The sequence below is a fragment of the Trichechus manatus genome, unplaced genomic scaffold (genome assembly GCF_000243295.1).
Source record: "Trichechus manatus latirostris isolate Lorelei unplaced genomic scaffold, TriManLat1.0 scaffold00163, whole genome shotgun sequence".
Classification (NCBI taxonomy): domain Eukaryota; kingdom Metazoa; phylum Chordata; class Mammalia; order Sirenia; family Trichechidae; genus Trichechus; species Trichechus manatus.
The window spans coordinates 2,594,530-2,622,044 of NW_004444099.1; the positions used below are offsets into that span (position 1 = coordinate 2,594,530).

The 27,515-nt window shown below is 37.0% G+C and overlaps 2 protein-coding genes across 10 annotated transcripts in view; one reads left to right on the forward strand and one right to left on the reverse strand.

Annotated features, from left to right (window-relative positions):
* The window catches only part of HERC4 (HECT and RLD domain containing E3 ubiquitin protein ligase 4), a 116,376-nt gene extending 114,709 nt beyond the window's left edge, over nt 1-1,667 (forward strand). For all 8 annotated transcript variants that reach the window (XM_023740775.1, XM_023740778.1, XM_023740776.1 and 5 more), the window contains one exon: nt 889-1,667. In XM_023740775.1, the coding sequence (XP_023596543.1) occupies nt 889-1,097 (209 nt within the window). In that variant the 3' untranslated portion in view covers nt 1,098-1,667. The remainder of the gene's footprint in view (nt 1-888) is intronic.
* Nucleotides 1,668-5,293: 3,626 nt separating this feature from the next.
* The window catches only part of SIRT1 (sirtuin 1), a 32,396-nt gene continuing 10,174 nt past the window's right edge, over nt 5,294-27,515 (reverse strand). Inside the window, exons 2-7 of one of the 2 annotated variants that reach the window (XM_023740786.1) lie at nt 16,876-17,000; nt 16,176-16,323; nt 15,373-15,452; nt 14,218-14,404; nt 11,235-11,795; nt 5,294-7,425 (exon numbers count right to left, since the gene is read on the reverse strand). In XM_023740786.1, the coding sequence (XP_023596554.1) occupies nt 7,097-7,425; nt 11,235-11,795; nt 14,218-14,404; nt 15,373-15,452; nt 16,176-16,323; nt 16,876-16,908 (1,338 nt within the window). In that variant the 5' untranslated portion in view covers nt 16,909-17,000 and the 3' untranslated portion in view covers nt 5,294-7,096. The remainder of the gene's footprint in view (nt 7,426-11,234; nt 11,796-14,217; nt 14,405-15,372; nt 15,453-16,175; nt 16,324-16,875; nt 17,001-27,515) is intronic. The other variant, XM_004386407.1, reaches the window with a different exon arrangement.

Here is a 27,515-nt window from a genome sequence, read left to right on the forward strand (position 1 = left end):
CTTTGCTTCAGTATCAAAGCTTTGGAAATTTCTATAGCCTTAGTTCCCTCATTTAGAACCTCATCTCCCTTGTGTCTTTCATCTGTTGAAATCTGACTTACTTTTAAATAAAGTTGTCTGAATATATGTATCTAACTCAGTGACATTCTCTTTAATACTTCGGATGTTGATAAAGAATATTTTTGGCAGTTTTTTTGAGAATTGATATGAGAGTCTTGGTTAAGTTTTTTTGCATATCAATATCAACATTGACAAGTCAGTATTCTTTGAAAGTGATTTGAGTTTTGTTTGCCCATTATAAATCGTTAAATGACACAGAAACAGAACAACTAGAAAAAGGAATTAAAATCAAAACTGCATTTTTTTATTTGGTTTATAAACTAGGTCTTGACAGCTCTTCCCAAAAAAGGGCTCTCAAAATGTTTTTTGTCAGTGACAAGTTATTCATTCATCAGACATTTATTAAGCACCACCTGTGTGCCATATTAGGAAACCCTGGTGACATAGTGGTTAAGAGCTACAGCTGCTAACCAAAAGTTTGGCAGTTTGAATCCACAGGCGCTCCTTAGAAACTCTGTGAGGCAGCTCTGCTCTGTCCTGTAGGGTCGCTGTGAGTCAGAATCGACTCAGTGGCATCGGGTTTGGTTTTTTGGTTTGCTGTGCCATATTAAGATTATACTTTTAAAGGGGAAATATTGTTTGGATGGTGTAATTAGTATGTGTCTCAAAAATCTTGTCTCCCACAAACTCTGGAGATAGGCTTCCACATTAAAGCAAATGTTAATGTAAAACTTTGTTATAGTGACTGTCTGCTAAATAACATGGCACTCTATATTATTGTTTTCATAGAAACTGGTTGGCTTAATGATTTTTTTTTTTTCTCGGCAGTATTCTTGACAGGTAGTGATCGCATTCCTATTCTTGGTATGAAGAGTCTAAAACTAGTCATTCAGTCAACAGGAGGTGGTGAAGACTATCTTCCAGTTTCCCATACCTGTTTTAATCTTCTGGATCTTCCAAAGTATACAGACAAAGAAACTCTACGATCTAAACTGATCCAAGCTATTGATCACAATGAAGGCTTCAGTTTAATATAACTTTGGAATTATTATATCTGTTGAGTTTAGTGCAAGAGCATTAAACTATTTGTGTTATTCTTGTGGTGATGCATTCAGCGAGGTGACAGAGGTACTGTTACAATTCTTACTTGGAAAATGTTCATTGCTATTCATGAAAGCCAAAAAAAAAAGGAAAATGAACAAACTCTGTCAATATCAAACTTACTGTACAGAACCATGGATTTTTTTTTTTTGCCATCTTCCAATAAATATACAAGTATTGTGAATACATTAAAGTTTTACTAACATGAATTTTAAGAGTTTGCATATTTCAAAAATGATTGGTGTGTGAGTGCATGGAAATATTGCTTAATTTTTCTTCAATCACTGGGTGAAAAGCCTTTAACTTTGGCCTGCAATAGCCTTTTGATTATTTTTTCATTTTGTAAATAATATTAAGTTTTGTAATAAAATAGTTATGTTCTGATACCGGTAGTTTCTATGGTTGTAATTGAACTGAGCTGACTTTTAAAGTTTAAAAATTATGACCATTAAATATCCATTAACTATTACTCTGAGAATCTGTAAAGGCAAAAAAAAAAAAAAAAATAGCATGGTGAGAACACAATCTTTGCTGTTTTGTTAGAATAAATATCTTTATGCAAGTCAAAATTACAGATAGGAGTTATCCTAAATAACTTGTATTTCTTTCCTTTCTTGTGAATACTGAGATGCTACTGATGGGAGGTTGTTTATTAGAAAGCTGATATTTAGTAGTGGAAAAACTTTGTCCTGTGGTTGCCAGGAATAGAAACATTGGGTACTGTGAGAACTACTCACTGGTTATACACCTCCCCAGACTCTTGATGCTGCAGGTTAGTGTGTAGTCAGAATTTTCACAGTGCTTTAGAACTATTTCCTTGGATTTTTTAAAACAAATCTTAACAATTTTATGGTGCTGATGCTTAGTTATATCATTAAATTGTAAAAGTGAGTCATTGCAATACATGTGACTTTCAGCTATAATGCAAATATTTATTTTTAAAATTTATTTTAAAAATGCCGCGAAAACTTTAAATAATAAAGATTTATTGGTTTAAGATTTAAACGTTCATTGGTTCTCATATAAGATTCAAAAGTCTTCCAAAAGGAGGATGTTCCAGGGAAGATCTCTTTAAATTTTGAATTGTTTCTGTTCCCATGTAAATTTATTTTGGTCTAGGTGCTGCCCCAGACCCTAATGAAGGTGCTACGTTAATACAGTATACAAAATTCAGCTGAGCCCAAGGGTCTTAAGGTATGGGATTGTGGACCTGTACTTTTTAGTTTAACTTAAATAGAACATTTTTTACTGGTGAACCATTGGTGTCTTTTTTTATAGATAGAATCACTAAATATTCTCACCTAAGGCAATTTTCCTCAAAGTAGCATTCTTCCCTATGAAAGTTCTTCAGTGTCCCTGGTATTATATCCTGTTTCCCTATGCATCCATTCTTGAGGGTAATGCGACTGTTCAAATAGAAAACAGATATATGTAAGTAGGTGTTAAGGTGCCTTTTTCGTCAGTAACTCTTAGGTACTGTGAAGCTGGTCTGTGAACTGATGGAGTTCATTGGACAGATATTTTAACAAGGACCCAGCATTTTATCTGGGAGCACGGACTACAAGGCTTACTTTGGGTAAATCTTACTGATACTCTTTTCCTCCATCTGTTGCTGCAGAGTGTAATGCAGTAGCATTAACAGCAAGGAGATTCATGGGAGAAAGTTAAAGTAACATTGAACATTTTTCAAACTGCCATATTTTAACACAGTAACAAAATCTCTTGAACTTTGTACATCAGAATAGGCAAATATTGAGTACTCTCAATTCTGGGACCATGATTATTGAGTTGGCTAAATTTAAAATTATTTAGCCTCCACACAGGTCTGCTAGAGACACTCGTGTTCATAGATCACCTGTCTTAATTTAGTAGTTATTTTAACCAGTAGTTATTGTCCTGACTGATTTATATAAGGCAGTAGGACCAAGACACTCCTTTAAATTAGAATAAAACCAGAATGCAGCTTTTACCATGGAAGAGACCTTACAGAGTCCCGGTGTTCGCTTTCTCATAGGGTCCATTCATAAGGATCAGTTTATGAGGACTACTCATTGGGGTCAATTTCTAGTGAGATTTTTGGCCTTAACCAGAAGTCCTGCATTAAAGCTTAAAATGCACAGGGCAGTCATCCCCTTAAGAGCACATGGTAGAAAGCTAGGTCAAATGTTCTACTTCCCAGTCACCTGTTACCAATCCCGTTTTCCTTCTGTACTCTGACCATGCAGAACTCCTTACAGTAGTTTTGTTCTCCTTTACTAAAGAAGTTGCCCTGTTATTTCAGTAGGTCCCCACCTTTGCCAGTATTTGATTATAAAACCTAAGTTACCAGTGAAATTTCTGGAGATCAATTTGTGAACCAAACCAAACCTGTTGCCTTCGAGTCAACTCCAACTCATAGCAACCCTATAGGGCAGAGTAGAATTGACCCATAGGGTTTCCAAGGAGCGCCTGGTAGATTCAAACTGCTGACCTTTTTTTGGTTAGCAGCCATAGCTCTTATCCAGTACGCCACCAGGGTTTCCAAATTTGTGAACAGACGTTTATGTAACTTGGCCTACCTCCCTATTAGGCCATCCCCGGGAATGGAGTGTTGAAAGTCTGAAGGGAACTCCCCTATTCCTTTCCAGTAACAAGGGTTCTCAACCCTGGCTATTTTTGAATCACCTGGAGATGCATGTTAGTACTATGTAGACGCCCCATCTTAGATCAGCTTTTAAGAGGTGAGGCTTAGGCTTAATATACTTCTAAAAGCTCCCTAGGTAATTTTTAATATCTCGGTTGAGAGCCTCACCGGAGAGGTTATTAGACCTTTTCTCCGTAGATCTACTAGCATCCTAGCTTGACCTTAAGGCTTAGACTGGCTCCTTACTAGATCTCTGTTCATCTCTAGGGGAGGTTGGGTGTACATCAGATTACACGTCCAGGAGTGAGACTTGTTTCAAATGAAACTTACCTAATGAAGCTTAGTAAATGGTGATGTAGAATACCCTTGACTGAAAGTGCAGTTATTTTACGTACAACTATGAGAAAAATGCTAATTAAACCGTCACGTGCCATTGATGGGGGTATTACAATCAGTGAAATAGTATGTGCTGCATTAAGCAAGACGGTAGTTAAGTGCTGAATACAGAGTCAAAGTCAGTCTCATTCTGACTATTTAAAATTACCACCTCAGGTATGAACTGACTTCCTTTTTCCAGTTTGTACTCATATGGAATGTCACTGTTATTTTAAAAACATCTCAGGATGGGGTTTTACAGGTATGTTTTCTAGTGCAAACAGGGCATACGAGGGCAATGTTAAGGAGGCAAGAGACCTGGGAAGCAGGATACTGCCAGTCAACGCCTTATCCAAGCACTCGATCAGTAGGCACCTTCCAGGTGCTTGCCATCAAGCACTGTAATGGGCAGTTAGGTTTCCAGGTAAGCCTTCAAGTTGATACCCTGTGTGGTCTGCAGTCTGTGTTGTCCACTCCGTTGTTACAGCTAGCACCTGAGACCAATTTTCAGAGACCCTGACCTTTGTAGCACATGAGTTCTTGAATTCACTACATTTCCACCCTTCCCTATCATCCCTCTAACCACCAAGTCCTAGGTCCTTTGTCGTATGACTTCGTCAGATCTTATGTCGGAATCCTTCTTAGGCCCTGCCTTTCCCCCACATTTTATCTAAGGCCCCTCGTCTAGAATGGTTGAAATATTAGTTTTGAAACTATTGGTGATGCATACCTTCTATAAACAGCACTATCAGTGTTTGAAAGTACCGTTCTGGTAAGGCTAAGGTTGTAACTGAATGAAGAAATGTCAGTAGGTACCGAGAAGAAAAAAAACCAACTAGTTGCCTGTCATTGACTCAAGTTCCTTCCAACTCATGGCGACCCCATGTGTGTCAGGGTGGAACTGTGCTCCATAGGGTTTTCAATGGCTGATTTTTCAGAAGTAGATCATCAGGCCTTTCTTCCAAGGTACCTCTGGGTGGGCCCAAACTGCCAACCTTTCAGTCTTAGCAGTCGAGCACGTCAACAGTTTGTACCACCCGGGGTGTCTCCAAGTACTGAGAAGAAAGCATCTAATACAGCCCTTAAATGTTGTGCAAATTCTACAAAATTAATAATTTTATACCTTAAACAATGTAAGTTACACAGAAAAGAGTCAAAGGACAATTTTAATAGACTTTAAAACAGTGTACAAGTATAAAACACTGGTTTTGTATTTCAAAAGTTGGAGGAAGATATCCAGTCATTAAACAGTCTACAAAACATATGCCAGTAGATTACATAAAAGACTATGTACAATATAAAAAGAGCTGAAAACAGTCTTCACTGTAAAAATAATTTAAAACAAATTTTTCAATTTAAAATATTATCTATAGCAGAAACACACATCATGCAAATGGAAAACTAAATATACTGCATTCTTTAGTGTAGCCAAATAAATTTAGATTGAGATATCTTTTAGGTAGGGAAATGGCCATTCAATACTTTTTTTTTCCCCCTCTGGCAGTAATGGACCTAGCTGGGTATTTTATGCTTAAAGAACAGCTGTATTTCAAACCCTTTTTTTTATTGTAATAAATACTAAAGCAACATTATGAAAAGTCGATAATTTGGGGACAATGTTGAAAAAAGACCTGGAAAATAAATCTTACTGTGCAATTTTATAAAGTATGAACTTTGTTAAAAGGCTAGAAGCTTCTGCAGCTGAGAAAGTTGATCTCTGGACTTTTAAGGCAGGCTAAGCTTTTAAATAAACATACGTTATAGGAACTAGTTTCATTCATTAACTATTCTATATTAGAAGTTACATCATGTTCATCTCCGTAATACTAGGCTAGTAGTGTGGTGTTTATTACACCAAACTCTCCCAACAGGAGCCATGTAGTGCGCCTCCAGGGGACCTGGACTTTCTGGCTGAGTTATGATTAACATAAATTATTACTTTGGAATTGCAATCAGAGGCCTGATGCTCTCATTAATGAAAAAGAAAAACAGTCCAAAATATTACTCTCCCCAGTAGAAATACCATTATTATAGATTCAGAAAGGCCTTGCATATTCACATTTTGGCAGTTTAATACTTGTGGAAAAGGACCAACGCAAGCTCTACCACAGTGATAGGTATTTAAACAACAATGGCAAGGATTCTCAAACTAAGGGGATCCAGGCAGGCACTGCTGTTTCTAAAGCAACTGAAACATTTCCAAAGCATTTATTTGTTTTTCAGGTTAGTTTTATGAGCCAGTATAGACATTACTACATGTCTGCAGGAAGTACAAAAGCCATCTTCATTAGAACAAGACAGTATTCCTGAAGCTCTTAGCACCAAGTCTTACCTGAGTGCTCTCCCACATACTCTTGACTTCTGTCTACTCACATTGCATGTCATTTGAGATTTCTAAAAAGTTAGCTGCCACAAGTTTTGGAAAACGCCAGTGTTTAAAAATAGGTAATTGTGCTAAAGAATCAAAAGTTTAGCAGAACAGATTTGAGGATGTTAAACCACTCAATGTTACAAAGAAAAGTGTGAAAATACCATTCTTTGGTCTAGATAAGCTGTTCCCTTTACATTAATTTAACATTCCAATGGCTTTTCGAAAACTTTAAAATGTTGAAATTCACTAGGCAAAAACAAAAATATATATACACATATGGATGTATCATACAAATGAACCTTAAAAAAAAAAGTGAGTCTTCACCAAGAGCTGATTAAAGATACTTAGTACCTTTCTTTTAAAAAAAAATGTTAGTGTTGAGTGTACAAGTACAGAAATAATGAAGTTAAAAATTATCCATGAAAAAAAATCTATTTTACCAGTCTATAAATATTACACCTTTCTGGTTTCCTCGCTCTACTGAGTTCACAAGTAAACATTCATTTTGACATGCTAGAAGTTCCTAATGCTGGTGGAACAATTCCTGTACCTAGATAATTATTACGTTATGATTTGTTTGATGGATAGTTAATGTCTGCTGCTTCCTGTTTCACAGATACAGCTTCATTAACTGCCTCTTGATCACCTCCATCAGCCCCAAATCCAGTTCCTGCAGCTCTCTCTGGAACATCAGCATCATCTTCCAATCCATTGTAGAATTCTTCAGTCTCACTTTCATCCTCCATGGCTTCTCCTAAACTTGGACTGTGGCATGTTCCACTATCACTGTTACTTCCACAAGAACTAGAGGATAAGGCGTCATCTTCAGAATCCGAATATACCTCGGCGCCATGGAAAATGTAACGGTTTGGTGGTAAAAAGAGATACTGATTACCTGAAATATAGTACAGTAATAGAAACAGTTATTTTCAGTTTTCTAAGACTAATTACAATTAAGCCTGACTGGGCAGCCTGGAAAGTACAGAACCCAGCTCTACTGGGTATTATAACTGGACGTCATGAGTCTCATTACTACATGCTATTGCTATGACGTTTTTAAACACAAGCTATAGACTCAGTTCTGGGTCCAGATCTTAGGTCTGCCACTTGCTAGCTTTGTAAACTTGGGCAGTTATTTCTGCCTCAATTTCCTCATCTGGAAAAGTATAAAAAAAATGTAGAGAACTGTGTTCAATAAAGGTTGTTTAACCAATTCCTTTCAAGAGATCTGATGAGCATGAAAAGGATCCAGCACAGCCTACATTAGACACCCAAATTCATGTTCATTAAATATGAACTTCTCTAAAGCACATATTATGCTTTTAAAGCGTCTTCATTAAAATGATTTTCATTTACTCTTTTCTCTATTATAAACTTAAATCAAAAATTGTCTTCACCACCTAGTCAAAGTGTGGTCCGGGGACACTGGCATCACCTGGGAAGCATGTTAGCTTTTTAGCTTCTCAGGTCCCACCACCCACCTACCGAGTGAGAGTCTGCACTTTTTTTTTTTTACAAGAGTCTTGCCATATTCCAGCTTCAGAAGCACTGATCTAGCATTGCGACTTAACCTTTCTTCCTCCCCTTATCCCCTCCCAAATTTGTACTCTCAGCGTAAAATTTCACCTACAATGGGCAGGGAGAGTCCCCTCCCTCTTCCCTTAAGCCATGGATCCCAGGCCAAAAACTCCTCTAGGAGGTTCTATCTTAAGAGCATCACACTAAATCCATAAATATTAATAAAGTTCTTAAAAGTCTCCAGCACACCCCATCAATCCCACCTTCGTCAAATTTAGATTAGCTTCTTTTGTTTACACTGTAATTTTAAACTGAATGGAGGGCCTCAAAGCCATGGCCCCCTGCCGCTCTGTTAACCCAGAATTAAAACCATTCCCAAAGCCTACTCTTCAAAGATTAGACTGAACTATAAAACATAAAATAATACTCATGAAGAGTGTGCAGCTTAGTTCAAGCAAATACACGAGACCAAATGGGCGGCTCCTGTCTGGAGGCAGGATGAGAAGGCAGGAAGGGACAAGAGCTGGTTGGATGGACACAGGAAAGCGAGGGTGGAAAGGGAGTGAGTGTGCTGTCACAGTATAGGGACTGACTGCAACTAGGGTCACATAACAATATGTGTATGAATTTATGATACATGAACTGTAAACTTTCACCTAAAGCACAATAAATAAAGTGAATGGATGGGAAACTCTAAAAACTTAATGATGAATTGTTTTCTACCTTTGAATTCACAAGAACAAGCAGCTCCCTAAGTCTGTTTTCACATCATAATAAATGTTATTTATTGAACCATATCCCAGACTGATTCACAAAAGCCTGGTTACTACAGTCTGTCTGGAGTGGCATGCCATCTACCAAGCACACCCAAGTTTCTCTTCAAAGCGGCTTTCAAACGTTTCTGTGCCGCATCATGACCTAGTACTCACCCTGAAACAACCTAGTATGTGAGGCATAACTTTTAAAATGCTGATCTGAACCCACATTAACTGATTTCAAAACTGACTTCCAGATCACAAATTGCAGTTTGAAAACCACTTCTTCCCCTTTGTTGCAAGAGAATACACAATATTCAGCTTTCTAAACCACTGGTATTAATTTGCATTGTTGGAGCAGGGTATCAAGTACTTGAATTCCAGCTGCTAACAGAAAACCCATCTAGCCCTTCTAAGTGGGCCATCTCCTTTGAATCACTTCCATTCAGTCTTTTAAGGCTGTCCTGCATTTTTCTTTCTGTAGTTTAGACCTATGCTTCTAAAAAATGTTTCATTCTGCCCGGGCCCCCTTCCCTAAAGAACTGAATAATCTGTTTCTCAAACCAAGTACCCTATACTTGTCTGTTCAAGACGTATACAATTCACTTCATATATGCTCCTGCTTCCTCCTTTTTAGCCTGGACCTCACCCACACAAGTAGAAATAGGTGGTAACTATGGCTATCTAAAGTGAATGAGTAAAGTCTAGTGGTCATTTTACACTACAATTTTACACTATGCGTTTTTTTAAATTCTCAATTCTTTTTATCCCCATTTTACAGATGAGGAAGCTGAGAGATTAAATAATTTTGCCCAAGGTGGATGTGATTTAGGTCTCTCTGATTCCAAAGTATAAGACAAAAAAGCCTACTCTGGGTTTAATCTTTGTTGCCTGGGGCAAAGAGTTTTATGTCTGTCGAACAGATATTCAGAGAAAATTCCCAGTAAAAAAGGGTAGGCAGACTTTGTATATATATGATAGAGACTTAGTATTACACCTGACTATAGTAATTAATTACAAATTAGTATTTATGGCATTCAAATTCTCTTGCACGAGGCACTTCTATCATATGCACATAGCACCTACTGTGAGTTCTAAGAAGTATTCATTTCAGCCCTTGAAATTCTATTCAAAATTGCACACATTTGGGGAGATAGATCACAGCTTTTACCAGAATCTCAAAGGGATCGTTTCCCCAAAAACGAAGGGCTGAAACTACTACTCTTGAATTCTTACCCAGTGCCTAATGGTTTATAACAATGCCTAACCCAAAGAAATTTTATATTTTCAAAAGTAAAAAAAAAAAAAAAAAAAAAACCAGTAAAAATCAACCAGTATCAATTTTTCTACTTCTAACACTTGCCACATTTGCAAACGTAAGCATTCTTCTATGCTTTTGCTAGTTTTTCCTGGAGAAGTTTCCTCTACTTTTAACTTCGTAGTTATTGCTCAAGTCCTAAGTCAAAAGTATTCTGGAAAGCCTTCCACAACCTGATCCCCTCCAAGTAAAATCTACCTTTTGGGTGTTCTGATAAATGTTTTATTCAAACCAGTAATACTTTGTTCTGCCTCAACAGCACCTATACTAGCATGAAAAAGGGACCCAAAGTCTTACTCAACTGAACTAAAATTCCATCATGTATAATAAACGGAATGGAACTTAATCTTTTAAGTTGTACAAGATTGTTAACATCTAAGTTAAAGAGTGGGTTTTATTTTTTTTTTACTGCACTGATTAAATTAGGGTTTTCCACCATCCATACTACTTGGATTTAAACATCCTTTTTCCAAAAAGTAGAAAGTGCTTTCACCTATATTAACTAGTACTAATTGGTAAAGACTTTTCATGTGTCAGAAGAGGGTAGGTATTATTCCTGCTATTCACTGGAGAAGAAACAAATGTTTTCTAGATCTGAGACAACACAGCATAGTGGTTATGAGGGCAGGCCCTGAGGACACACCTGGGATCCAGTGCAACCACTTCCCAGCTGTTACCCTCTATGGTCTCAGTTTTCCCATTTGTAGCACGGAAGTAATAATTCTTACCTCATAAGATTAAAGTCAGGTAAGTTTGTAAAGCAGCTCACACACAAAAAACCCCCAAATCTCAGTCATTATTTCTACTAAGCTCTCATCAGATAACGGCAGGGCACACAGTTTTCTCAATCTAATGCTCGCTTTCCCCTCCTCTAGAGAAACACAATGTGCAGAGCAGACTCCAGACTATTTCTTCCCTGCATTATGCAAGATGCCCATGGGTTTCTCTTTCTCTAGCTGAAATTATGATCTTTAGTTTTTCTAAAGACAATCAACTGTCCCCATTCAGCTGCCAAAAGCTATCCTATCAACTAATCAGCCAAAATTGCTAATTTCTTGCAAATATTTCATTACAATAATCATATCTTCAAGATGGTCCAACACCCTTTCTTACCGTCAAGCCGCTTACTAATCTGCTCCTTTGCAAGTCTAATGGGCCAGCACTTTCTCACTGTTTCAGCAACTGAAGTTCTTTCATTTTTCTCCCCAGTATTGGAGGTAACGTTCTTCAAATCCGGACTCTCCAACTGTTCAGTAATACTTTCAGTGTTCCTAGTAATCTGTACGTCCTGTGATTTTTCTTCCACACACCCTTTTGATTCGGACACATCCGAGTCATCAATATTACTGTTAGTTGCTTGGTCTAAAAGTGTGACAATCACTGAAGAATCTGGTGGTGAAGTTCTTTCTGGTGAACTTGAGTCTTCAGAAATATTAAGAGGTGTGGGTGGCAACTCTGACAAATGAGCCAACTCTTTTTGTGTTCGTGGAGGTTTTTCAGTAATTTCTGAAAGCTTCACAGGGTTGCAACAAAGTTTGGCATATTCACCACCTAGCCTATGACACAATTCATTAATTATGACATCACAGTCTCCAAGAAGCTCTACATCAAAATGCAGATGAGGCAAAGGTTCCCTATTAATTAATATCTGAGGCACTTCATGGGGTATGGAACCTAAAAACAGAGTGAAAAGTAACTGTTAGAAAAAGGGGAAGGAAGTAATCTAATTAAGCAACAACAAATGCGCCATGCAAAAATTTAACACAGACATGTATATGAGAGCCCAGAGCACCAAATATCAAAAAAGAAATTCCACTAATACTCAACTAAGCCATTACATTTCATCAAGCCACCTAGTAAGCAGATAAACAGTTAACATCTTTTAGACAATTTCAAGCTCTGCCCCAAAACCTGGTTACCTGTGAGCAATTTGCTCACTTTTCCACTGTGCACCTCAATTTCTTCATTTGTATAATGGGGATAATAGTAGTACTTTTCCACAAGGTTGTAGTAAGGATGAAATGAGTGTTATTACCACTCTACTGAAGTAGCTCCTGACATAAAGAGGGTGAAAATTATACAAATCTATACCATTACATACCTCTGTTTTACATTTAATAACAAATAACCTTTGCCTATCACCAATATACCATTACATTACCCCCACAGAAAATTTGTAAATTCTTCTGCCTTTGAATTAAAGATAGATTTAAAAAAAAAAAAAAAACCCTCAAAAATAAGGGAGACTGTACACTATGTTTTCATGTTAATTACAAACTGACCCATATGCTACCTTAATGGAATTTCACAGCTATTTAGGAAAGACTGAGTTAACTGCTAAAGACACCGGGTAGGAAAGACCTAGGGTAGAAACACAGAATTGGAGAGAGTGATTCCACATTCTTCCAAATGTTTATGCTCTGGTTGCCTATATGATTGCTGGTATAGGAATCTAGTATCTGGTTAAAAACCAAACAAAACCCACTGCTGTCGAGTGGATTCCTGCCGATAGCGACCCTAGAGGACAGAGTAGAACTGCCCCATAGGGTTTCCAAGGAGCGGCTCATGGATTTGAACTGCCAACCTTTTAGTTAGCAGCGGTATCGTTCACCACTGCTATTCTCTCCTCTCCTCCTTCCCTCACTTAGGAGGGCGTATCTGATGCTACCTAAATAGTTCCTCCCTCCATCTTCCTCTCCCTGACTTTAACACTAGAGGGAGGAAAAAGGGAAGTGCGAAACAGATGTTAAAGAAATATTCCTGAGAATAATAGGGACTTAAATTGTATTTGGGCATTTTTATACATACACACTTTTTAGTAAACTAGATTCATAGGCCATAATTATGACATAGCATGGCTGTTAATCCTACAAGAATGAACCAATCATTTTGAGCCTTCAAACACCAGCCTACATAAGTACATTAGATTTCTATCAATCTAGTCATCTGAACTTACTGAATCTGAAATCAATTAAGTTTGAAAGATCAACAACAACTTCACAGAAATTCAATCTGCTAAAAACTGTTTGTGACTTCAGCCTGTGTGACAATTCAGGAACTGTTTCCATGTTAAGATTGAAAATCTATAGATCTGGGACTGTTTCATAAGTAACTCCTTCCACATTAAAAATACGTTCCATTAAAAAATATAAACTGATACTCATCCATGGATGGGGAACAGAGTTGGATCAGTGAACCACCACTGTCCAGGGCAGCCATTACTTCATCTCTGTGCCAAGTCTGTACCTTATGGCTGCTGAAGTATTACAGACTTCTTCCTTCTCCCATCCTGGAGATTTTCTTTAATGAACAGTAGGCAAGAGGGGAAGCTCTTTGAAGAAACAAAGAGCAGTGCAGCCCAAAGCTGAGACCTTTGCTTTGCATCTCATGGGAGATAACTAGTACGCTGGTCCCAAGATTGTTGCACTGCAACCTAGATTATTTTCTGACCTCACCAAAAGCCAATGGAAAACCCAGAGGCATGACTGAACCAAGCTGTGGAACCTTTTATTCAAAGGAAATCTTACTCCAATTTGAAAAACGGGGTGCTTGGGCCCAAGAGGGGCCAAGACCCAGAAGCCAGCTTACTCCTCTCCTCACCAAACAACAGCCCCTAAGGCCCCTCACACAGAATTCTTAGGGCTCAAGACAGCTTGAAAACTGCTGATCTAGACTGTCTACTAGAGCGAAAGTGAAGAGTGTAGTTTGTTCAGGGACAAACTGATGTTGCCTAGGCTTTGTTCCAATGTTAAAAAGGGAGACCGCAGCTAAGGAGCAGACACTACCAAACCATTAAACGGAAAACTTTGGGCAGTTTTTCACCCGAAAAAAAAAAATATATATATATATATATATATATATATATATAAGCTGAACTGTTTACTTTGCTTTTTCATATAAATTAGAATTTGCCATTACTTCTATTTTTCTATTCCCCCACCCCAAATGCCAATGCCACCAAAAAAATTTGAGCTCTTCATCATTCTTTAAACCAGAAGCAAAGAAAAATTATTGGGTTCTATTATACAGGAATTCTTTCACAACTCATGGCATATATATATACAGAAATGTTTTCCAAAAACCATCACCAACTTACTTGGAATTAGTGCTACTGGTCTTACTTTCAGGGAAGACCCAATAACAATAAGGAGATCAACTTCATCTTTGTCATACTTCATGGCTCTATGAAACTGTTCTGGTAAATTCTCACCAAAAAAGACAATCTCTGGTTTCATGATAGCAAGTGGTTCATCAGCTGGGCACCTAGGACATCGAGGAACCACCTGCATTGTATGTTCCAGATTTTGATTGAGGGGGACAGAGAAAAGAAAGCCAAAGTCAAAATAGTCAACATTTTCATATTTCCTAAGAATGCATTTCATAATTACCAAAGGAAACAGAAAAACTGTGGATAAACAGCAGGGAAAACTGGATACAACCTAAACATCAACTGTCAGTAACGGATTAGTTAATAAACTTCAGACACCGTACAATGAAATACTATGCCACTATTTAATAGCTGTGTAGAGCCACATTTGACATTCAAGAGTCCATCACGAAGAGGAAAAAAATTTATATATACATAAAAATGTCTACAGTCGCACAGTGGTTAAGAGCTTCAGCGAGCTACGGCTGCTAACCAAAGGGTTGGCAGTTCGAATCTACCAGCTACTCCTTGGAAACTCTATGGGGCAGTTCTACTCTGTCCTATAGGATCACTATGAGTTGGAATCAACTCGACAGCAATGGGTATGGCTAACCTTCCTCTATCATAAATAAATATGACTAGCTATATACGCAGCTAAGTATATATGTCTTATTTCTTACTGATTTTTATTTTCTCATTATATCTTCCTATTTTTTTTGGCAGTAAGCATATATGAAATGCCTTTTACAATAATTTTTAAATGTCTTAAAGGAGTACAACAATGAAATCTAAAATTCCCAATCTAACAGGCACTACAAGGGGAAAGTGAGAAGAAAAATCAATATAGCAACGCCTGGTTTTCTATTTTCAGGCTTAGAAAGGAAGGAGATAATTTCATCATTTTAAGAGATATTATGGAGCAATGGCTCCTAGTTAAGCTATTGAAAAGGTCTATGTATTTCATGAGCATTCCCAACGCTAATACTTTCTTCCTGGATCTTTTTGTATCACAGAAATACTTTCACCCAAAAAAGAGGATTTGGAGGCAAAGAAAGAACTAGTTCAGAGACTTGCACAATTCTTAAAATATGGGTGATAAATTACCTGATTAAAAATATCTCCTCGTACAGTTTCACAGTCAACTTTGTATTTACAAATCAGGCAAGATGCTGTTGCAAAGGAACCTGAAAACAACATATATATGCTTTATTAAAGAAATCGTTCCATTTCTTAAACATACCACAAAGAACATAATATAAACCTTGACACCAGGAAAGTTAAAGAAGCTCCATCATTTAAAGAGACTCCACAGGAGAATCAAGGGGATGATTTAAAAAAAACACATATTTTAAGTAACAAAAGAACTCAATCTTCAATTGCTGAGATATTGATAAACAACGATCCCTCCAAAAGCTGCTCTTTTAAAAAAAAACGAACCAACTCCTTAGAGCTCCACAGCTATGTGTTAAAAACACTTCTAGACACATAAGAAAATGGCTAATGGTTAAACTAATCGTACTTTAGATTGAAACTCTTCTAAATGTCTAAATCCTCGAACACCTCAACTAGCCAGTTCCTTTGGTTTTATTAACTAAAAATGTCATGTTTCTTCATACATAACCAACCTAGTCAAAAAACGTTATTTAAAAGAATTTAATGGCATTCACCTGCAATGTCTTTTGAAAGCCAAAAGTACATTAATATTTGTTATTTCATACAATTAAATATTGAGGTTGAAACTTCTCATTTCAGTTTTGTGGGTTCTACTTTTCTTAGGTTATCTACAGTTAATCAGATAAGATAATTAAATAATAATGCTTTATCTCTAGTCCTGGATGGCAAGCAATTTCATAATCCTAACTTTTCTATAAAACTAATCAAATAAATTACAGGAAGCAATTACTTACCATGACACTGAATTATCCTTTGGATTCCTGCCACCTGCTCCAGTGTATCTATGTTCTGAGTATAGTTGCGAAGTAGTTTTCCTTCCTTATCTGACAAGGCTATAAATTTGTGACAGAGAGATGGCTGGAATTGTCCAGGATATATTTCCTATGTAATGCAAAAGGTAAAAGTAAAAATTTTACATTCAAGAATTATAACAAATGTAAATTGTTTAGGTTAAACAAACCTTTTCATCCAGTAAAATTACCAACGATAATCCCTAACGTATAAATAATTTAAAAAATAAAATACATAAGCACTTTAAAGCATCTAGATGGATACAACACCTACATACAAAAGGACTGTTGCTGTAGTAGGTATAAAACTCAGGAATTAGTGAACTTGGCCCCTTGAAGAAAAGGATGGAAGTCTACTCATAAATATCCCTAACACACGTTAATAGGTATTTTAATAAAAGTCAGAAGTAATACACACCTTAAGATATATCTAACTTTCGCTGGCTGCAAATTCAGATTTTTTTTTAAAAGGAAAAAGTGGAAACTGAAATTACAGATATCAAAGATATGGTGAGAGACTTTTTTTTAAACTAAAAAAAGGCACTGTCAACATAAGATTTTTTTTTTTTAATTTTTTTTGATTCATCATTCATTGTAAATAGCAACCTGTTGGAAGTTCAAAGCTAAAGTTTTAATTCCTTACCAAAATTGTTTTCCTTCCACTGCACAGGCACATACTGGTATAGTATAGAGTTGCTCATGAATGCTGAGTTGCTGGATTTTGTGTGTGTGTTTTTCCCCCCAAATAATGCTTCAATGCTGTTTCTTCTTTAAAAACAAAGAATTCAGATATACACATGGCAAAAAGATCAGAGAAAAAGTATCAATTTTGGTCCTCCCAACTTTTGACAGTGTTCTTTTATTAAATTTTATTTAGTAAGTGACTATGGCAAAGGAAGTCTCTTCTCTACTTTTTTATTTAAAGTAGCAGTGCTATCTACTTACTTCCTTACCATTCATGACATGCTCTATCCTATTAAAATGTCAGCAAAAAACTAGATACAACCGTATGTCCATCAAGCGGGAGACTGGTTGTGTAAATGTGGTACATCTATAATAGAATGTGCAGCCACTAAAAAGTATGAGAGGGATCTACATGCACTGACCTGGAAATGCAAGTTAATCACCAATGTGTACAGTTTGTTTTTGTTACTAAACAAAAATGGAAACTATATGCACGTGTATATAGCTACGTCAAGGAAGGAAGGATACAAACAAGCTATAAACAGAAGTGGTCACTTCTTACTTTACACACACAAAAAGTTTAATAATGAGATAATAGATGACTTTACATTTTACCTATTTAGTATTGCAAATTTTTAAAAATTTCTTTTTTATCTACCACCCAGAAGGACACTTTTAGATAAAATTTTAAAATAAGCAAACCCCATTATGATTATCATGTACATGTTCGTACTCTGAAAACCTGTGTTATACAAAAATCCAACAGTTCTATCTTATATTCAAATTTTATCATAGATACACTTCATGGATAACTTTGCAATTTAAGAAACAGTACATAAAGGAAGAAGCAACATAAACAACTTATTAAAGCCAGTTTTATACAAAACTGAAAACCACATTTGTTATTTTAAATGAAGTTACAGGAAGTGCTCCCCATATAAGTATTAGTATTTCAGAATGCTGGGTTTGTGCTATACCAACTACTGCTTTATCCTCTGAATGCTTTGTTCTAGTCCATTTACAACAAGGGGCGGGTAAGAAGCACACAGATGTGTGCGACACTGGATTCAGCTCTATACTCCAGTTTCCCCTCACATCCAACCCATAACAATTCAGGGTGGTTTTAACCTTCAAGAAAATCAGCAGCCAATTCCTGCACTCAGAGATAATTTATGAAATATTTTTTGTTTTGTTTTTTAAGCTTACGTTTTATGTGTTAGAACCTGAGTGATTTGAGTTTTGTCTATTTTCTTATCAAATATGAAGTGTACTGTCTGAATCATTAGCTATAAATACAGTATTCAAACTCTACAAGGGATATAGTATGAAACACTGAAGAAAAAAAAAATTACCGTGGAAGGTCTGTCTTAATAGAACCCACTCCTAACACAGACTCTTAATGTGAAAAGTGCTAGAAATCAAAAGGCTGGGGATACAACTTTCAGACAGAATACGGATTAATGCTCCCATGTTGGAAGTATGATACTGAAAGTGTTTATGCCACTAAAAGGCATGCTAACCCTGTTCAAAGTAAGATAGGCCATGACAGATCTGAACATCCTAAGGCCCTTTGAAGAAAACCAATCAATGGGCTGGGCTGCTCTGTTATTGCCATAGAGATCCTTATAAAGTGGAAAAACAGCAAGTGTCAATGGCTCAAAATACTATAAAAACTCAGCTGTGTCCAGAAACATGCAAACAATACAGGAATTGGCTATGGGCAACCAATGTAGTCAAAAGTAAACCTTAGAACTATCTGCCATAGTGAGTTTTCATGTAGAAATAATGATTTTCCTCCAGAGATGCTACTTCCACTTCCTATCTTCCTGAAATCTCTAGTAATATGAATATGAGACCCCAGTCAAAGACAGGTGGAAACGCAGTCCCTCAAAACTAAAAGGATTCTTCAAAGTTTTAGAGCTGTCAGTGTTTGCTAATATCCATCCCCCTCCTACAGAGCAGAGGGAGGCCGTAAGTAAAGTTAGTTAGAAACCTAAATTCTCCACGCTGCCAGAAGAGAGAAGTAAAACAGATCATGCCTGGTAAGGAATACCCTTATAATCACTTATCTTGCTTCATTCATTCCACAAAACCACACTTGAACAAACTACTCATTTCCTAATCAAACTTAACACTGATAATAAAAGTTAATCAACTGACAAAGAACTCTTAACTGCATTTTTTAAAAAGTCCAGTTCCCTTAGGAACCCAGGGGTTGGCGAACATTTTCCGTATAGGGCAAGACAGTAAATATCTTAGGCTTTGCAACTCAAATGGTCTGTGTCACAACTATTCAACTCCACCACTGTAGTGCAAAAGCAGCCACAGATAATGTTCCAATACAATTTTATTTGTGGACACTAACATTAGAATATCATACAATGTCCACATTTCCCAAGATATTATCATTCTTTTCACTTCTCCCCCCAACCATTTAGAGTCGCATTCCCAGCTCGTGGGCTGTACAAAAACAGGTAGCAGACTGCATTTAGACTGAGGCTGTAGTTTGCCAATACCGTACCAAGGGAGCCTTGCTGGCACAGTGGTTAAGCACTTGGCTGCCAACCAAAAGGGTTGGCAGTTCAAACCCACCAGCCACTCCACGGGAGAAAAATGTGGCAGTCTGCTCCAGTGAAGATTTACCACCTTCGAAACGCTGTGGGACAGTTCTACTCTATCCTATAGGGTTGCTGTAAGTCGGAATCAACTCGATGGCAATGGGTTTGGTTTGGTACTAAGGTAACACAAAAGAATTTCAACAGCCAAACTACTGGTTATCCCTTAACGAACTTTCAGTATGCACCAGGCATAACACAAGCTCTATTTCATCTTTATCGTAGAGCTGTCAACCCATCTGAGGGCTGAGTTTTTACATAATTAAAGGGTTGCAAAGAAAATCTAACAGACTCTATGTGGTCCACAAAGCAGGCCACGTAGTTGCTTTCTGGCTCTTCACAGAAAGTTTTTTTTTTTTTTTTTAATTTGGAAAAAAAGGAAGCACAAAATTAACTTGCCAAAAGTCACAAGAGCTAGTAAGTGACAGAGCTATCATTTAAACCCAGTTAATCACTATGTAATACTGCCTTTTCAATGTTTGATCTATCTTAAATTTTCTATTTTCTTTTAGGCTAAGCACCATTTCTACTAGGTATTGTAAAACTAATCAAGTAAATACACCTGGATTTTGTCTATCTCCAGGGGATTACTGTTACTGTTGTTAGGTGCCTTCAAGTCAGTACCAACTCATAGCAACACTATGCACAACAAAACGAAACACTGCCCAGTCCTGCACCACCCTCATGATCTTACGTTGTTACACTTGAGCCCCCTGTTGCAGCCACTGTGTCAATCCATCTCCTTGAGGGTCTTCCTCCCATTTTTCGCTGACCCTCTACTTTGCCAAGCATGATGTCCTTCGCCAGGGACTGCGAACATATCCAAAGTACATGAGACAAAGATTCACCATTCTCGCTTCTAAGGAGCATTCTGGCTGTACTTCTTTCAAGACAGATTTGTTAGTTCTTTTGGCAGTGCGTGGTATATTCATTCTTCGCCAACACCGTAACTCAAAGGTGTCAATTCTTCAATCTTCCTTATTTACTGCCCAGCTTTCACATGCATATGTGGCAACTGAAAACACCATGGCTTGGGTGAGCACACCTCAGTCCTTAAAGTGACATCTTTGCTTTTTAACACTTTAAAGAGGTCTTTTGCAGCAGAAATGCAATGCGTCCTTTGATTCTCAACTGCTGCTTCCATGGGCTTTGACTGTTAATCCAAGTAAAATGAAATGCTTGACAACGTCAATCTTTTCTCCGTTTATCATGTTCCTTATTGGTCCAGTTGTGAGGATTTTTGTTTTATTTATGTTGAGGTGTAATCCATACTGAAGGCTGTAGTGTTTGATCTTCACCATTAAGTACTTCAAGTCTTCTTCACTTTCAGCAAGCAAGGTTGTTTCATCTGCGTAACGCAGGCTGTTAATGAGTCTTCCTCCAATCCGGATGCCCCGTTCTTCATATAGTCCAGCTTCTGGGATTATATGCTCAGCATACAGACCGAATAAGTATCATGAAAGGATACAACCCTGATGCATACCTTTCCTAACTTTAAACCACACAGTAGCCCCTTGTTCTGTTCGTACGACTGCCTCTTGATCTATGCACAAGTTCCTCATGAGCACAATTAAGTGTTCTGGAATTCCCATTCTTCACAATGTTATCCATAATTTGTTATGACCCACACAACTGAATGCCTTTGCATACTCAATGAAACACAAGTAAACATTTTTCTGGTATTCTCTGCTTTCAGCCAGGATCCATCTGACATCAGCAATGGTATATCCCTCATTCCGCGGCCTCTTCTGAATCTGGCTTGAATTTCTGGCAGTTCCCTGTCAATGTCCTGCTGCAACAGCTTTTGAATGATCTTCAGCAAAATTTTATTTGCATGTGGTACTAATGATATTGTTCGATAATTTTTCGCATTCGGCTCAATCACCTTTGGAATAGGCATAAATATGAATCTCTTCCAGTCGGTGGGCCAGGTAGCTGTCCTCCAAATTTCTAGGCACAGACTAAGCACTTTCAGTGCTGCATCCGTTTATTGAAAACACCTTACTTGGTATTCCGTCAATTCCTGGAGCCTTGTTTTTCACCAATGTCTTCAGTGCAGCTTGGACTTCTTCTTTCAGTACCACTGGTTCTTGATCATATACTATCTCCTGAAATGACTGAACGTCGACCAATTCTTTTTGGTACAGTGACTCTGTTTATTCCTTCCATCTTCTTTTGATGCTTCCTGCATCGTTCAGTATTTTGCCCATAGCATTCTTCACTATTGCAACTCGAGGCTGGAAGTTTTTCTTCAGCTCTTACAGCTTGAGAAATGCCAAGCATGTTCTTCCCTTTCGATTTTCTAACTCCAGATCCTTGCACATTATTATAATACTTTGTCTTCTCAAGCTGCCCTTTGAAATCTTCTGTTCAGCTCGTTCACTTTATCATTTCTTCCATTCGCTTTAGCTACTTCAACATTCACAGCAAATTTCAGAGTCTCTTCTGACATCCATTTTGTTCTTTCTTTGCTGTCTTTTTAATGACCTCTTGCTTTCATCATGTATGATGTTCTTGATGTCATCCCACAACTCGTCTGGTCTTCGGTCATTAGCATTCAATGTGTCAAGTCTATTCTTGAGATGGTCTCTAAGTTTAGGTGGGATACACTCAAGGTCGTACTTTGGCTCTCGTCGACTTGTTCTAATTTTCTTCAGCTTCAACTTGAAGTTGCATATGAGCAAGTGATGGTCAGTTCCACAATCAACCCCCGGCCTTGTTCTGACTGATATTAAGCTCTTTCATCGTCTTTTTCCACAGATATAATAGTCCATTGGATTCTTATATATTCCCCCTGGCAAGGTTCAGCTGTATAGTCACCGTTTGTGTTGCTGAAAAACGTTATTTACAATGAAGAAGTCATTGGGCTTGCAAAATTCTATCACGTTATCTCCAGCATTGTTTCTATCACCATATTTTCCAACTACCAATCCTTCCTGCTTGTTTCCAACTTTCGCATTCTAATCACCAGTAATTATCAATGCATTCTGACTGCATGTTCGATCAATTTCAGACTGCAGAAGTTGGTAAAAATCTTCAATTTCTTCATCTTTGGCCTGAGTGGCTGGTGCGGAAATTTGATAAATAGTTGTATTAACTGGTCTTCCTCGTAGGCATGTGGGATATTATCCAATCACTGACAGCATCGTACTTCAGGACAGATCTTGAAATGCAACTTCATTCCTCTTCAATTTGTCATTCCTGACACAGTAGACCACATGACTGTCCAAATCAAAATGGCCAGTACCAGTCCATTTCAGCTCACTAATGCCTAGGATATCGATGTTTATGCGTTCCATTTCATTTCTACTTCCAATTTTCCTAGATTCATACTTCACACATTCCACATTCCAATTATTCATAGGTATTTGCAAGCCGTTTCTTCTCATTTTGAGCCATGCCACATCAGCAAATCAAGGTCCTGAAAGCTTGACTCCATCCACATCATTAAGATCAACTCTATTTTATAAAGAAGGCAGCTCTTCCCCAGTCGTGTTTTGAGTGCCTTCCAACCTGAAGAGCTCATCTTCCGACACTGTATCAGACAACGATCTGAGGCTATTCATAAGGTTTTCACTGGCTAACTTTTTTCAGGGGATTACTAGAGGCTGTAAATTCCAAACTGCCTCTAACAAAAAACCTTTCAAGAGGGACAGGAAAGCTGGTGATAGGGAACCCAAGGTTGAGTAGGGATAGTGTTGATGTATTGTGAGGTTGTTAACCACTGTCATAGGGCAACATGTGTACTGTTTAATGAGAAACTATTTTGTTCTGTAAACCTTCTAAAGTGAGAATAGCAGCACAACTGGAAGAGCGTAGTCGATGTTACTGAACTGTGCATGTAGAAATTTTTGAAATGGTGTATCTTTGGCTATGTATATTTTCACAAAAAAAAAAAAGGTCGAGAAGGGAGAGGGTTGACATGTCATGGGGTTGTCAACCAATGTCATAAAACAATATGTGTACTACTGTTTCATGAAAAACTATTTGTTCTGTAAACCTTCACCTGAAGTACAATAAAAAGAAAAATAAAAAAACCCGTCAAGAATACATAATGTTCTCACAAATATGTATGAAAAAGGTAAGTACCCCAAGGGGGAAAAAATGGCTAAGAACAAACGTGCAATTCAAAGATACATGCATAGCCAATAGTAGAAAAGCAGTCATCCACACTAGTGAACAAAAACAGAACAGAATCATGAAGAGATGTTAACATTTTATCTATCAAATTGATAGTTTTAAAATTATGTTAAAAACAACCTAGACAGCCATCATTAGTGGACTGGTTAACTATACTGTGGTACAGCTATAAAACAGAACACTACGCAGGTCTTTAAACACACACACACAAACAGGTATACTCAAAAAAAATTTTTTTCCCCTGTAAAGTAAAAAAGAAAAGCGTTTACCACACTAACTTCTGGAGAAAGAGCTTAGAGGTAGGGAATATTAAAGGAGAGGCAGACTAACTTTATGTTTTGCACAGTTTTAATTTCTTCTTAAGCCATATACATACACACACACATATACACACACACACATAATTTTTAAAAATATTTTAATGCTAACAGTCTATTGTATGGTTTTTCTTTTGGGAGGAGTGGTGCCAGGGACATGCTAAATAATCAGCCTTCTCATACACAGTATATTTTAGTTCAACCTTTCCAGGTGGCAAAATAAGGCAAAACTTAACTAAGCTTCTGTTAAGCTTACTTAAGACAAGTACTCTACCAACAGCACTTCCAGAATTTATCCTAAAAACACCGGAAATATACCTAAAAGGACAATTGTAAAACTATTTATGACAGTGAAAAGCCGTAAACATCCAAAATATATACTTTCGGATTACAGTTATAGTACTCTATTTGACAAACATTATATGACCATTAAAGTATTCAAGTATCTGACTGAAAAAGTTTATTAAGCAGAAAATGCTAAAAATACAAAGCAGCAGGCAAAATAGTCCGCTCTGTGGTAAAAATATAATATATAGGCAGCTATATTATATTTATACATATATAATACATATACCCTCCCCCCCCCCCAAAAAAAGCCATGAAGTCGATTCCAACTCATAGCGACCCTATAGGACAGGGTAGAACTGCCACACAGGGTTTCCAAGGAGCGGCTGGTGGATTCAAACTGCAGACCTTTTGGTTAGCAGCCGAACTCTTAACCACTGTGCCACCAGGGCTTTTCTTCAGGTGAACAGTACTATGGCTATTTCTTCTTCTTTTTGTTAACACTTTCTGATTTCTAGATAATGAACTTGTTTTAAAACTCTTTATAATTTATAACTGTAATCCAGTATGTCTGCATACTATCAATAAAGTAATGATTTACTCAATTAAAAATACATTTTTTAAATTAAATTCATAAAAATAAGTACATGTTTCTCTACTTTTCCTGGGTTTTAACTTTGGGGAAAGACCATTTGCTGAATTCAATACACTCTTGAATTCAATACACTCTTTGAACACATTCTAACTCAGTTTACTTTTATTGATTCTAAATGCAACCACTTATTTTTATCAGCATCCATGAATTATTTCAGGTTCCTGAGAACCATGACCATAACTCATTATCTAGTTAAGCCCTTATTATGCAGGAAAATGATTTAAAACATGGCTATCTAGCTTTAAAATTGGCCTTAACTGTTCTTGTGTGAAAGAAAGTGGTACCACAGCTAGGTACACTGTAATGAGCGGTGTTCAACCAAAGGGCAATTCTGCAGCAGACATGTGGCAATGCTGGAGATGTTTTTGATTGTCAGAACTGGGGGGATGCTACTGGCACCTAGTGACTAGAGGCCAAGAATGCTGTTATTAAACATCCTACAATCCACAGGCCAACCCCCACAACAAAGAATTATCTAGCCCAAAATGTCAACAATGCAGAGGCTGAGAAACTGCTCTAATGAACCAGTATAACCTCTTTAAAACACTTCTCAATTACTTGGAATTTCCAGTCTAAATGAAATCTAAATTTCTTCTCAAAAATTATATACAATTAAAGACTTGATACATGGTATAAAAATTCTTCCTTTCTTTCCAAATGTCTACATTTAACCAATATTTCCTGCTTTCCAGGTTGCAAAAATCATACACCGTGTTAATAAACTTTCTGCCTAGTACAATAACTGGCAAAAAAAAAAACAGTTTAGGTTATTTGAAGAGTATTTTATTCAAAGAATATTTTAGAAGCCTAGTAAAAAATATGACTACAATATTTACACGTTCCCCAACCTCCATTCTGAGTACAATCCTGCATTCTCTGTCCTTGTTTATTTCTCCATAAGCTTCTCCTAGTTATTAATTTTTAGACCCAAATCACCTCAGATTGTCTGTCCTACCTGTTAATAGTTTTAAGAACTACTTAAGCAACTAGAAAGTTTCTTTTAGTTAGTTCTTACTGTGAGAATGCAAGTATGGACAAAAATTATATATGAATAGTAATTATAAAGGTTAACTAGTTTATTTAGCTCTTACCGTAAGTGAAAACTCAGAAAAGCAATCAAGCAAAATTAAGTTTATATAAACAGAATTGGAAAAAGCTATACTTTATAAATGATTGGATTTAATTTTTTATTCAGTTTACTAACAATAAAAATATGCATAAAATTTTTACAATTTTATACTAGTGAAAAATGCAACCCCTCCCCCCTTTCTCCCAGGTGGTATAAAATCTGTACACAGTGATTAAGAACACTGTAAGACATTAACACTGTGCCATTTTACAATGTATTTTCACTTATGCACTGTCTAGATTTCCATTAAGTATATTAAAAAGTTCTTAGTATCTGTCTTTATCAGAATAATTCTGAATTGCTTCTACAGATTCCTGCATGTCGAAACTAATTTAAGCTAAAAATGAATACTGAGTTTACACATTAGATAGTTAAATTCACAATCCTTCTTATCTGGCTATTTCAACTGTTACCATCTATTTTTTCAAGTGTCAGGTTACCACTTTAAAAAAAAAATACACAAAAAATTGCTACCAAGAAAACAAAACATGAAATTTTAGATATTCAACTGTAGTTTCTAACTTTAGTAAGCAAATTTGTATCTACTCTTAAGTAAATCTTCATAGAATAAGAAAAAAAGCTGACAGTTGAGTTTTGGCAACATGTTTTGCTTCCCCTCAGAAGACAGAATTTAGAGCAAAAATCTTATGAGCATTATATAAATGCACTTGTGAGTCAAGCTTTTATATAATCATATATGTCATGGATTGAACTGTGTCCCCCAAAAATATCTGTGAACTTGGCTAGGTCATGATTTCCAGTATTGTACGACTGTCTACCATTTTGTAATCTGAGGTGATTTCCTTATGTGTTGTAAATCCTATCACTATGATGTAATAAGATGGATAAGCGGCAATTATATTGATGAAATCTACAGGATTAGATACTGTCTTAAGCCAATCTCTTTTATAAAAAAGAGAAGCAAGCAGAGAGACAGGGGGACCTCATACCACCAAGAAAGCAGCGCCGGGAGCAGAGTGTGTCCTTTGGACCTGAGGTTCCTGTACTGAGATGCTCCCAGACCAAGGGAAGACTGATGACAAGGACCTTCCTCCAGAGTTGACAGAGAAGAGAAAGTCTCCCCTAGAGCCGACACCCTGAATTTGGACTTGAAGCCTACTGGACTGTGAGAGAATAAATTTCTCTTTGTTAAAGCCATCCACCTGTGGTATTACTGTTACAGCAGCACTAGATGACTAAGACAATATATAAGATCAGAGTAATTTCCAGTTACTTGCTAGGCTTTTAAAAGTGTTAATTTCTGCTAACAAGCGTTATTATAATACCAATATTCTACATTCAATTCACGAAATCCGTATAACTAAATGCTGTTTCATTTGTCTTCAAAACCATGTAGTAGAGCATAACATGGATGAAACTGGAGGACATTATGCTGAGTGAAATAAGTCAATCACAAAAGGACAAATATTGTATGAGACCTCTATTGTAAAAACCCAT